At 36.1% G+C, this 14,310-nt stretch overlaps 1 protein-coding gene across 1 annotated transcript in view; it reads left to right on the top strand.

Moving 5' to 3' along the window:
- The window catches only part of LOC143251577 (uncharacterized), a 244,805-nt gene that overhangs the window by 190,037 nt on the left and 40,458 nt on the right, over window positions 1-14,310 (top strand). Inside the window, exons 4-5 of the mRNA XM_076502849.1 lie at window positions 2,139-2,255; window positions 7,660-7,752. Of these exons, the coding sequence (XP_076358964.1) occupies window positions 2,139-2,255; window positions 7,660-7,752 (210 nt within the window). The remainder of the gene's footprint in view (window positions 1-2,138; window positions 2,256-7,659; window positions 7,753-14,310) is intronic.

Genomic DNA, 14,310 nt, shown 5'->3' with positions numbered 1-14,310 from the left:
AGGGGTTGTGTAACTGAGTGTCGGAATGTAGAGGGCGGTGTTTGAATATATAATTATCTTCTCAACCCAAACGAGCCGTTTTTACATATATATTTCTCTACAAGTGGGTTTTCTCGACATCAAAGTGAACTATACAGTTTTATATGAACTGTTATTATTAACAATTCATAAATTTTGCCCTTGCTGAATATCCAGGAAACAAAAAAGAAGCTTTATTTACTATTCACGTAAGAAGTGTGTCATTCCTCCACGTTTGGATAGTCGGCCAATTAAGTTACATCACTCACTAATTATCAGATCACCTGAAGGTGACATTTTGTGCATTTTCTGAATTTCGCGCAAAGCTATGCGAGGAATAGTTGCACTAGCCGTCCCTAATTGAGGAAGGGAGATTGTAAGGCTAGAGGTAAGGTAGCTAGTATCATTAACTCTTGGACTACTTCATACCAACGATTGAGATTTACCGTTTCATTATAATACCCCATCTTTGGTATGACGGGATTTTAACCCGGGACTCTCAAATTACGAACCGAGCACTCTAATCACCTGACCATGCCGGGCTCTGAAGGAAAATGTTGAGTGCATGATGATATTTTGAGTTATAAGAAATTACTATATATTTTTTATTAAAAGGGTGTGATAGGAAACTATTATCTATATTTTTTATTAAAATGGCGCGATAGGAAACTAATATATATATTTTTTCATTAAAAGGGTATAATAGGAAACTACTATATATATTTTTCATTAAAAGGGTGTAATACGAAACTACCATATTTTTTTTTATTAAAAGAGTGTGAAGAAATTACTTTATATATTTTTAATTTAAAGGGTGTAATAGGATTTCTGAATGAATTTCCTTTGCTTGCTAGTTTGTGGTTCGTAGGTGTGGTTGATATTAAACAAACGATGCTAGTTTGTGGTTCGTAGGTGTGGTTGATATTAAACAAACGATGCTAGTTTGTGGTTCGTAGGTGTGGTTGATATTAAACAAACGATGCTAGTTTGTGGTCCGTAGGTGTGGTTGATATTAAACAAACGATGCTAGTTTGTGGTCCGTCGGTGTGGTGATCATTACTAATGATCATTATGTAATTTACCTTATAAACACTACAAGCTCATATTGATTTAGTTCATTATGAATGTGACTTCGTGGTTAGCGTTTACAGACTGTGAATTGGAAGGTTCATGCTTCGCGTCTCGTTGCAGCAAAAAAAAAAACAACGTTTTTTTAGCATCTTGGGACCGACAGTACGTTATATAAACGATGATCTAATCCCATAATAAAACAATAGTCGAAGATTTGATGGTGGGTATAGTTGACCCACCATCTTCCCTCCAGTCTATAAACTCAAAATCAGAGACTGTCATAATTAGATAATATATATGTAGCTTTAATGAAAATAAATGTCAAGGCTGCGAAAGCTTGTAGATTTGTTTGTTGTTTATATCATGTTTATCTGGGAAAGTTTGTTTGTTTGTTTTAGAATTTCGCACAAAGCTACTCGAGAGCTATCTGTGCTAGCCGTATCTAATTTAGCAGTGTAAGACTAGAGGGAAGGCAGCTAGTCATCATCACCCACCGCCAACTCTTGGGCTACTCTTTTACCAACGAATAATGGGATTGACCGTTACTTATAACGCCCCCACGGCTGAAAGGGCGAGCATGTTTGGCGCGACCGGGATGCGAAACCGCGACCCTCAGATTATGAGTCGCACGCCTTAACACGCTTGGCCATGCCGGGCCTATCTGGGAAAGATACTGTCACCTGCACACATTATTTAGGTATTCTATTTGCTAAATGTTAGATATATTTACCCAAGTATGTGACATATAAAGAAAAGGGTTAAACAGACTGAACAGTAAAAAGTACAATCGAAGACTGCGGGTAGTTTGTTTTGAATTTCGCATTAGCCGTCCTTAATTTAGCAGTGAAAGACTAGAGGGAGGGTAGCTAGTCATCACCACCTACCGTCAACTTATATTGATTTGTTGTGATGTAAACGACGGTCGGTAATATTGTATATCATGTTTTTATGTACAAAATCGCATTTTATTTTATAAAGGTCACTCTTTTCTTTTAATCTTTATAATACTTACCATTACCGAATTCTTAGTGGTGTTGTTGTTTTTACAGTTTACTAAACAACATGTCATCGACACATACACAGCATTCATTAACAACTGGAAGTCTGCCAAGGACGCTATCAAACTGACCACCCAAGCGAAACCTGCTTTCCAGAAGTTTTTAGAGGTACGATCTCGTTTCTAATTCTTCATATCCAGATATTATTATTCTTTTTCTTCAAATTAACCCGCGAATAAAACCCACTGTCATAATACAAAGGTTAATTAGGTTTAGGTCGTTCAGTAAGCCTTAGGCCTTGACCGCCATGACTTCTTGAATGTGAAAAAATCATTTTTCTGGTAACTGCAATTTAAATATAAACATTCTAAAGACAACAGAGAAAGACGGTCAGATGAAGTATTGTGCTAATCTCTTAGTTAATATATAGATTTGTTGTTCTCAAGTTATGAGCCAAGCAGTGTTATCGGCTAAGATATGACATCTTGTTTTCCAGGTGTTATAAGTTCAATAACTATCTTGAAAATTATTTGTAACAGTTATCGCGCTAGATGAACCTAAAATGGCTGGTCATCTTATTGGTTAATGCAAAATAAAAGTTATGTTTTAAGTAATATTACTGACTAAGGCTTAGAAATGTAATAATTGGTATAGACGTTATTTACTGGTATATACTACTCTCAAAATTGAGGTTTCGATATCTTTTTTGTTTCCCAACACTTGAAGAAAAACAACAACACAGAAAGACGTTCGATAACGAAATGTGTTTATAACGTAAGTGAACAAAACCAAGGATGAAAACTTCACTTACAAATAACAACAGCGCAAAATATGAACGAAAAATGCCCGTACTTAGTCCCACTAATATAAAAGAAAAATATCTTATTAAGATAAACAAACTTAACAATGAGAGTCCTTAGTAGCTGTTAAGTCTTCTGTTGTTTATGGTTTCTATGTTCTGGTTTTCCACACTGTTGATGATATTCTGGATGACTTACTAGAGCAACCCCTAAGTGAAGACAAGTCTGAGCTCCTAGACAAGTTGTAGGAGCAGGTTCTCTGTCTCTAACTGTTCTTCCTAAAAAGTTCCACACATGCTTGATCGTATTTAATAGGCCAATTCAGTATACCTCTATGCTTTCATCCTGAAAACATTGCTACGTGATACTGGCGGTGTGAGGATGGGTGCTATTCTGCTTATCTACAACAACACCGGCAAAAGGGTAAACAATGGGTGGTAGGATCTCATCCATGTAACGTCTTGTTGTCAGGGGTTTTCTATTCACCACATAGATGTCAAATGCCACTACAGACCATGATTGAGCTACCCCAAAGGCTCAATCTGTAGCCATATTTATAGGCCGAATGCTGGTCTCATTCACGTCACTAGACTTTTACACATCAATCACTTGAAGGTACAAAAAACTTACTCTCATCTGTGAACAGTACAGGAGTTAATTGCTAAAAGGTCAAGGTTACTTGTTTCTGGGCAAACGCCAACTGGGTTATTAGTGTCCCAGAAATTGGTACAGGGGACTAACTGATATTCTGAACCTGAGTTCACCTTTTATGGAGCCTGTCCCTAACCGTTTAGCACGATACACGCATTTTATTAGCTTGCTAAAATTCATTTGTGAGGCACACTTCGGGCCTGTAGCCCTTCTTCGATCCTGGCTTGGTCTTATGTAGCTTGGTTTGGTTTGTTTTGAATTTCGTGTAAAGTTACACGAGGGCTATCTGCGCTAGCTATCCCTAATTTAGCAGTGTAAGACTAGAGAGAAGGCAGCTAGTCACCACCACCCACCACCCACTCTTGGGCTACTCTTTTACTAACGAATAGTGGGATTGATCGTAACATTATAACGCCTTAGGGCTGAAAGGGCGAGCATGTTTGGTGTGACGGGAATTCGAACCCGCGCCCCTCGGATTACGAGTCGAGTGCCTTAACCGACCTGGCCATGCTGTGGCCTGGCCCCTGAACTCCTATCTATTGACCACAGATTGTGACATCCTCATGACCTTTGCAGCCCTCCTGTATCAGTATGACTGCTATGCAAACTTCACATTCAGTTAATTGGTTTCTAACAGCTTGCAGTAAACATCTTTCTTAATTATATAAAACAAGCCTTTTGCTTTGCAGGATATGAGTCATTTCTCATAAACCTCTAATACATAACTAAACATTTCTGCAGAAACTTGCAAACTCTACTTACTATCAGTGCAGTTCTTTACAATAAGCAGTCCCCCAGTGGCCCAGCGGTATGCCTGCGGACCTACAACGTTAAAAACCGGATTTCAATACCCGTGGTGGGCAGAGCACAATAGCCCATTGAGTAGCTTTGTGCTTAATTCAGAAACAACAACTACAATAAGCATGATAAAGTTAAATAAAAAATAAACTAGAGATATAAAAATTCCAATAAATCTGGTCATACTTTAATTTTTGTGAGTAGTGTGATATGTTCCACATCTCAAATAACTTGGTAATTTGAGTAATGTTTTCAGCTATAACTTACTTTGTTAGACGTGAATTGGTGAAGTATAGTCTAGCTTCCGTAAGCACTCCTGTTTCTGGAATTCCGATTTTTCGACATTGTTTATCCTATACTTGTCTGATTGTCGAGAAGACAATATTTTAGCATCTATATAGCAGAAGGAAACGATTATGTATCCATTCACATAAGCATCACATCCTGTGTGAACCGAGTGTGGCCCAGAAATCGTACTACACACTCCTGGGCTGAATCCGTTATAAGACTGACATTCAAATTCCATTATTTGGTCTGACAAAAATAACCCAAGAATTAGCGGCGAACGTTCTTAACTGTCTTTCAAAATTAGGAACAATTATTACAGATATTCTTCGAATACGTTTGTGAAAAATTCAACAAAGAACTCGTACTTTGAAAATATTTCCAGTGTATGATGTTTAAAACGTTTGCCTGGAAAATGTAACTCCTCACAAAATTCTGTATTCACTCAATTACATTTAACAATGACTTGGTGAAACGCGACTTCAAAGGGTACTTTATGAACAAACTAGTATTTAAAGAAAGGTATAGTGTACGTTTTTTTATTAATACACGAGGTTTTAGTGATAAGTGTGAATTTGTGTATTTATAAGTCTATTTTGTATGTTGAAGCCTTTAACATGCTCTTGAATTTATGAATTTTGCATTATAACAGCAAGGAGATTTACCAAGAAATTCCTATTTATTTTATAATACTGACGTTCAATTTATCGGTAAATTAAAAAAAAAAACGTAAGATTTTTCCATCGTAACTTACCTTCCTTTTTCATTATTGTTTTTTTAATAATACAGCTATTTTATTTTACAGTTTCAAGGGTATTAATTTCATACTTATATAATTATATTTAAATGGATAAGCTACAGAATTATTCACAAAGTATATATCAAGTGATTTTGTTAATGCATCGAATGTTTGATAAAAGAAAGATGACTATTTCTATGTTTGAAGAAAATGCCCGAAACGTTCGCAAAATCGTGTTGAAAATTCGTCAAACGCAAACTATTTCCAAAGGAAAAAAAAAACGTGAGAGTATAGTCTTTAGAATTATCAACTTTTACATCTGGTTTGAAACATCGATCAAAAATAAACAGTTTGTTGTCTAAACTAGTAGTACATTACAGAAAAATTTAGAAGACACATGATGGAAAGTTATAGATTAACATGTGTCGTCTCCACGAATGAATTTCGACTGACTGTAATGGAGAAAAGAAAGCGCAGTGAAACTATTTTAAAAAAATATTAATGTAAAAGTTGCCTGATAATTAACAGAAATAAGAAAACATGATGAAACGTTGTTATAAAACAGTCATGCTAAAGCCACCCGAATATTGAATAGTGGTTCTAATTGCAGTTAAAGCCTCAGTTTCATAGACGTTATGTGAAACTAAACTTCAGAGGAAATCCAGAATTGCGTTTGATAATAACTTTGAAGAAAAAAACAACACCTAAACGCCGTTCACTCCTACATGCGAGGTAGATGTACCTGATAAAAAATACAGTTTAGTAAACACAGTTTTGAAAAGAAGTACATGTTCATACTTTTGTGAGAATAAATGGCTTTGGTAAGTTTGAATCAAATTTACGATATTAGCTTTTTCGAACATTGACGAACCGATTAAATAATAGTTTAAGTTTATTAGTATATAGACTTATCTTTATAATTCAGTTATTTTTCACATAAAATATGTTTAAAATAAGAATTTCAACTTACGTTACATCCATTCTTAGACAAACCGACTCTCGAACATCCTGAGAAAAACAGTAAAAAAAAAAGTTTCTTTGGTTTTCAGGCAAACTTTGAAAACATTTGTAGGACAAACAGTTAGAAACGCTACAACGTAAGGCAAATATAGTGCTAAAAGGTAGATAGTGTTGGAGATCATAAGACGGTGTATTCTAACCAAATCCCTCAATGTATGTTTCATAGAGATGTAGCCAAGAGCAAACAAAAGAGCTTCTTCAGTCTACCTGGATGTGTAAGCATCCCGTTTATCGTGTATTTGATAACAACATTCGGAACCTTTATTGATGTTGAAGTAACGGAAACGAACTTTATTTTCTGTAATGAATTCTGTTCTTATGTCAGCTCAAAAGTAAAAGTTTACCTTGAAATATAAAGATTATTCACTTATTTATAATTAAGTGCACAATTTTACTTTTACGTCAACGTTTTGAACTTCTTTTCTCAATATAACGTTCTGAATCTTGAAAGTAACAAGTTTCCTATAACTTCAAAACAAAATGATAGTGATCGTTTGTTCAGTGTCTTTAGTACATCGTGTAACTTCTTAAGACATTGCTGACCTAAATTATACTTTATCAGCTAAGTAAGTGAGCTGTAAAACTACTGGGCAAGCAGGTAGGAATAATTCGGATAACCTTCTTATTTCTGACATATTGTTTAGTTTTGTGGCTGAGAATAAACGTTAACTGCTCTTGTTTGACATTTACAATGTACTTCATATATTATACTGCCAGGTAGGCATAATGCTGTTTCTACTCAGAGTCTAAAACTTGCAATAAGTCTATCTTAACTCCAAGAGACCCACTGTTAATTTTCCCCATAAACATAAATTTAAACCCAGCCAGTGTCTCATGGTCTCTGTATCTTTTCGCTAAAGAATGTACAGGATTAATATACACTTACATGAATTATCTTTTCTGTTTTGTTATTTGGTTAAGATCAGGAACTCGACCTGAATCACAGTGAGTTTGTGGTTATCCATTTAAGTTTATTTTTTCATCTTTAACAGTGTGCACTAAAAGGTTATTGTAGAAAATAACTTACAGTTAGATGTACTACCAAAATGTCTACAAAGTCATCAATGGTTATTTTCGTCCGTAAATTTACGAATTATTACACGGACCTACGAAGTACGATTTGAATGCTGGATGCTGAATTGGACTGGCAGAATGTCCTGTTGATAAAGTAACAAGGTAAATAACCCGAAGTCAGAGAATTAGTAAGAAACAGGTTACAGTCACGCAGGATAGTGACCGAGTGACATTCTTATAATTCACTTTTCATTTATCATTGCAGCATATGGCTCGGGAACATAAAGGAAAGCTAACCCTAGACGCCTTGCTAATTATGCCTGTTCAACGGATTCCGCGCTACGAACTTCTGATTAAGGTACGTATGATGACACAGACATTTCGATGGTAAACACGTCCACATTCTTGTGTTACTAGTGTGCTTCAGCCAGTAATGTACGATACGTGTGTTCGCAACGAAATTTCAATGATTGGTTAAAACTGATTACACGTGTTTTCTACCGTATCTTTATTTATAAGCTTTACTTATCACAGATGTAACACACACAGATTTTCTGTAACAAAACATCACAGATCTATTATTCAGTATCTACCCAACTATTTTTACAATAGAGAGTACACAAGATTTGGAGCCATGTTTCTTGCCTTGATACGTATATATATTTGCACCTGGTAGTTTCAATGTTAACAGTGTTTCTACAAGATGCTCCATTTTACACGTGGAGACATACTGGTCAATTAGTATGATTTTTTATTTATGTCTCTTAATTTTTTTGGGTGATTGACTCATACCCTCTGGATCACGATTTCAATTACCCTTCCCAAATATCCTCACTCTTTTAGTCGTTGGGACATAATAATGTGACGGCCAATCCTACAATTCGTTGATTAAAGAGTAGTCAAAGAATGGTAGTGTATGGTGTTGATTAGGTTACGTTCCTGTTGTCAATCAATGTAAAATTAAGAACGGTTAGTAGAGGTAATCCTTGAGAAGCTTTGCGCGAAATACAAAATAAAGCAGTTATCTTGCTTGCGCTACCAAAAGGTATGTACCTCATCCTCCCAGGTCACGACCAAATTAAGCGTGTGTTCCAATAAAGAGAAGACATTAAAGTGGATAAGTTTTGTTTGTTTGTTTGTTTGGAAATTTCGCACAAAGCTACTCGAGGGCTATCTGTGCTAGCCGTCCCTAATTTAGCAGTGTAAGACTAGAGGGAAGGCAGCTAGTCATCACCACCCACCGCCAACTCTTGGGCTACTCTTTTACCAACGAATAGTGGGATTGACCGTCACATTATACACCCCCACGGCTGGGAGGGCGAGCATGTTTAGCGCGACGCGGGCGCGAACCCGCGACCCTCGGATTACGAGTCGCACGCCTTACGCGCTAGGCCATGCCGGGCCGGATAAGTTTTAAGCAACAGTATGTTCAGTTATAAACGTTTTTGGTTTTTGAACTATAGTTTTACGCTGGTAAACTTTGATACATTACAACATGATATAGCTTCTCGAGTTCTGTCATACGTTAGTATTCAGTTTGTGTAACAATTGCAGACTTTGCTTCACATTTTCTTGTTTCTAAGTTGTCATTTTTCATAAATAAACTTTCTTTAATTCAAATTTTAATATATCAGCTCTATAAATACCCCTACATTTCTGTGAAACGACTTGTTGTTGTTTTTTTCAAGTTATTTATATATCGTATTTCTTAAGGATTCGCGTTAGGTGGGCGATTTAGTTTCTATTATCATACGGGTCACGCTCAAACACACAACTATAACTAAAATACCATTAACTACTGATGGAGAGTCTTACGCGTTTTACTTTGAAAGTGAGTCACTTCACTGACTTTTTTTCAGTTTTTACACTAAATATTATAAGAGACAAAGTATAAGTTTACTCAACATAATTCACTATGTTTAACTCATCGGAATTGAGACATGGTTAGGGTACTCGATTCGAAACATGCGATTCATGAATTCAAATTCCCGTCACAGCAAACATGCTCGCCCTTTCAGCCGTGGGGACGTTATAACGTGACCGTCAATTCCACTGTTCGTTCGTAAAAGAATAGCTTAACGTTGGTGGTGATGATTAGCTGCCTTTCTCTAGCCTTACACTGCTAATTTAGGGACGGGTAGCGCAGATAGCCCTCGTGTAGCTTAGCGTGAAATTCAGAAATAACACTGCACAACAAAGTTTTTGCTTCTTGAACACTGTTGGGTGTTTCTTATAGATTTTTGGCTGCTGATCACGAAAATCACATCCATATTTGCCCATCACGTACCGTTTCATCGAAATCTTCAGTTTTCACCAGGACATTCCTACAACGGAAAAACGATATTAGGGCAACTGGAATCCGTCAATGTTTGCTGACTACTGTTGGACACTGCAACGTGATGCAACGTACATTGAATACAAATGAAAATCAGGAGCAAAACACTTTTAATTATGTTGAACTTAATAGTGTAAATACGTTATAAATACTTAAATACGTTATTGCCGGTAAACAGTTAACTGTCTATTTCTCAGAGTTCCTACGTGATGAAACAAAACCAAAACTATATTTGTACATACTCACCAGGTACCTGTCACAATCAGCAAAAAACTTTTGAGGAGGCAAAATTTTTCAAAAAAATTGTTGTGCAGTGAAACCAACCAAACGTTATCGAACACGTTCGCTCTTTCAGCGGTGGGCAGTTATGATGTGACAGTCTATCCAGTCATTTTTTGGTAAAAGAGTGGCCCAAGAGTTGACAATGGGGAAGGAGGAGGTGTTTAATAATGAATGACTTAACATCTTTTTTTAATGTGAGGATTAAATACAAAAGATTTGGTAAAAATCAGGTGTGATATTTACGAAGTGTACAAATTTCATAAAACATTACATTTTTGTCCAGATTAATAAGGACGCCCTCCTAATATCATGAACACAAATCGCAAGGAGATTTTCTGTATGATGAAGGTTAGGATTAGGCACACAGCTTAACCTTAAAAGGCAGAAGAATATCTGCACTCCTCTGGCACAGCGGATTTACAACACTGGGTTTCGATACCTGTGCAGCAGAGCACAGATAGTCCATTGTGTAAATTTGTGCTTAAATTCAAATAAATAAGCACCTGTGCTCGTCAGAAAACAATGTTTTTTATTGACAAGGTAAAGAAATAAATTATGAAACTATGAATGGTTCACTTACGAAAATAAACAGGGGTAATTATTGATAAATAGTATAACAAGGTAGCCATAATGATGATTAATGCAATTATACAATCATAAGTTACAATATACAAAAAAATTAATCTTGAAGTGAGAAACACAAGCTAAATAAAATTATAATAGAACAATAAACCTTCTGATAACCTTGCTTCTTGAAACAAAAGAAATTAGAGATAATACTTGATTTTGTTCGTGCAAAATTTATTTATATATATAAATGCCATCAAAAATAAAGAAATATCACTTGAGTAAAATGCCTGCCTTCTCAACAAACTAAAACAAAGATATTTACACTTAACTAAACCTTACAAAACTAAATTTTTACCAGTGTCTCAGCGGTAAGTCTGGGGTTTTTTATCACTAAAAATCGGGTTTATTTACCCTCAGAGGATACAGCAGAGGTAACACATTGTGAGGTTTTGTGCTTGGCAACAAAACAAACAAAGGAAACTCAGCAGAAACCTTGAATGAGAATAGAATGGAAACAAAAATACTCACAACACATAGTCGAGATAAAGATATCGTTAAACAAATCAAACAAGGGAAAACAAGAAACATATAAGAACTCTTCTTCATTGTTGAACTTTGACACGCGAACTCTAACCTCTCGTGACTAATATCCAGTTAGCTTTCGTTCAACAATGCATTCTTTCTTAGTGCAGGAACCTTATTGGTTCAAAATGTCTGGGGAGTATAAAGCAGGGTTGCACTGTATATTTAGGTAACATGTTATCTAAAGACGAAAGTTAGAAAATGTAAACCTCTTAAGTGCGTGTGTTTTCATATTGCAAAGCCACATCGGGCTATCTGCTGAGTCCACCGAGTGAAATCGAACCCCTGATTTTAGCGTTGTAAATCCTTAGACTTACCACTATAACAGCGGAGGACATATAGCTGTTAACAAACTATTAGAACAGAAATAACAGTTACTCTTAGTAACCCATAGTAGTGCGCGCATATGCGTGAAAACCCGATATTACAAAATATGTATGCTGTACTTACTTCAAAGGTATATTCTTTGGATCATCTACGTATCGACAACCAAACGTTACCCTCACCACACCGCACACTAATTCTCAAATTAACAATTACAGGAACAGTTTTATATTACTAAGAATAGATGACCAACGTTAATTCCAGTAGGAAAGTCTCTTTCAGTGTTATTTCCCGAAGACTTGACGATTTAAAGGAAATAAAGATTAAATTAATCTTAAACATACACACGTGTATATACACTGCTGGCCAAAATCTTAGGGCCAATGAACATAAGAGAAAAAACATGCATTTTGCGTTGTTAGACTCAACCACTTATTTGAGTAGAGCTACCAAAGATGAAAATAAGAAAAGGGAAAAAACTTTTAGCATTTAATAGGAAAAATGTGAACACTATGAAATTAGCCTAAATACTAGCTGGTCAAATGTTTAAAACCATACTGAAACGAAGCGTTAACCGGTAAACAAGTAATGAAATTTAGCCATTTGTGTTCAAGCATTAACGTTGTCAACATCTCGCACTGACATCTCCTGTGTTACATTGGGTAAAAACATGGTAAAGGCTAAAAAGTTGACAGAGTTTGAACGTGACAGAATTGTCGAGCTGCAAAAGCAAGGTCTCTCTCAACGTGCCATCGTTGGTGAGATTGGGCGTTGTAAAACTGCTGTTGCAAATTTCTCAAAGACCCTGTGGGATACGGAACGAAAATTTCAAATGGTCGGCTCAAGAAAATTTCGCCGGCGTTGAGCAGGAGGATTCGGCGGGTTGTGCGGCAAGACACCAACCGATCGTCGTACCAGATTAAGGCCCTTACAGACACAGATTGCAGCTCAAAAATAATAAGACGGCTTCTAAGAGAGAAAGGCTTTAAAAACCGTAAACGTCTTCAAAGGCCACACCTCCTTCCACATCACGAAACAGCTCGATTAAACTTTGCCTAGAAGCACCAAACATGGGACGTAGAAAAGTGGAGAAAGGTTTTGTTCTCTGATGAGAAAAAATTAACCTGGATGGTCCAGATGGCTTCCAACGTTACTGGCACGATAAGGATATCCTTACACGACACAGTGAAGGAAGTTCCATCATGATCTGGGGTGCTTTCTCCTTCCATGGAACAATGGAGCTTCAGGTTATACAGGGGCGTCAAACAGTAGCTGACTACACTGACATGTTGGAGAGAACATCCTTATTGATTGAAGGCCCTCGCTTATGTGGAAGTGACTGGATCTCTCAGCAGGACAATGTTGCAATCCATAATGCCTTCAGGACAAAAGACTTTTTCATGGAGAATAACGTGATTTTTTTGGACCATCCAGCGTGTTCGCCCGAACTGAACCCCAGTTTGGGGGTGAATGGCAATGGAAGTCTGTAGAAATGAACGTCAATTCCCAATAGTGCACGATCTTCATGAAGCCATCTTCACCACTTGGAATAACATTCCAGCCAACCTTCTACAAACGTTTATATCGACGATGCCAAGCGAATGTTTGAAGTTGTTCGCAATGACGGCCGTGCAACTCACTACTGAGACTCTTGTTGGACATTTCCTACCCTGTTTAAGACTTCCTTTTGGTATGGTCTTAAACTTTTGACCAGCTAGTATTTAGGCTAATTTCATAGTGTTCACATTTTCCCTATTAAATGCTAAAAGTTTTTTTTTTATTTTCATCTTTCTAAGCTCTACTCAAACAAGTGGTTGAGTCTAACAATGCAAAATGCATATTTTTCTCTATGTTCATTGGCCTTAAGATTTTGGCCAGTAGTGTATATATGTAATTAAACTTTCACACACACACACACACACACACATATAAAATTAAACACGCAGATATACATGTATATTTAAACTTAAATACGTACACACATACACAGGTACAAGATTAATGACTTCAAACATTTTAATTTCAGAGAGAGTTTCTGAAAATCATGATAAACATTTATACAGTTTATATGTAATCAGTGTGCTAACGCTCAGCAAAGCAACATATGATGCGAACTTAATTCGAATTTAACTTAGTTTAGCCCTCAATCTACATAGAAATAATTGCGTCTAGTTTCTCGAAAGTCTTGGCTTTTAATATTGATTGCATATCTTAAGGGCAATTATGAATTGTTCCTTATGGTGGTCTCGAACCAAAGTTTAAATATAGCACAGTTTCAGTATTGAAGCAAATTTCTTAGACGTTCAATAAACAAAGTACAGTAAAACCTGTCTCAGGCGGAATCACACAGGACCGAGTAATTTTTCTGGCTTAAGCAGGTTTTCTGGTTTAGAAATTTTACTTCATTTTTGAGCGGAACTTTATACTTGCTTGACTCAAGGGAAGTTAGACGTTTGTAGATAAAGTCATTATACTGTTTATGCTATATTTATTGGAATAAAAACAAAAATAAATATTCAGAATATACATAAGTGCATAAAATATTAATCAAATTTATTTGAAGAAAGTGTCAAATTTCAACTGTTTTATTTTTTTAATGGACTTTTCTCATGGTTAAAAGAGAACGCCAATTTTACGGCCTTTTCATGAAGTTCATTTTCCCCCTTCATTTTTGCATACAATTTGATAGCGTTAATATAACTTAACACTTGCGATAAAGTAGGAAATTCTATTTCCTCACTATCTTTTCCATTTTGTTCATCTTCTGAATCTCTCACACTGTTACCATCTAGTGATTCTATTATAGATTTTAAATCAATTTCA

This window comes from Tachypleus tridentatus, chromosome 6 (genome assembly GCF_004210375.1).
Source record: "Tachypleus tridentatus isolate NWPU-2018 chromosome 6, ASM421037v1, whole genome shotgun sequence".
In the NCBI taxonomy this organism is placed as follows: Eukaryota; Metazoa; Arthropoda; class Merostomata; order Xiphosura; family Limulidae; genus Tachypleus; species Tachypleus tridentatus.
The sequence above is the reverse complement of the archived record's forward strand: the minus strand, read 5'-3'. Positions and strand labels throughout refer to the sequence as shown.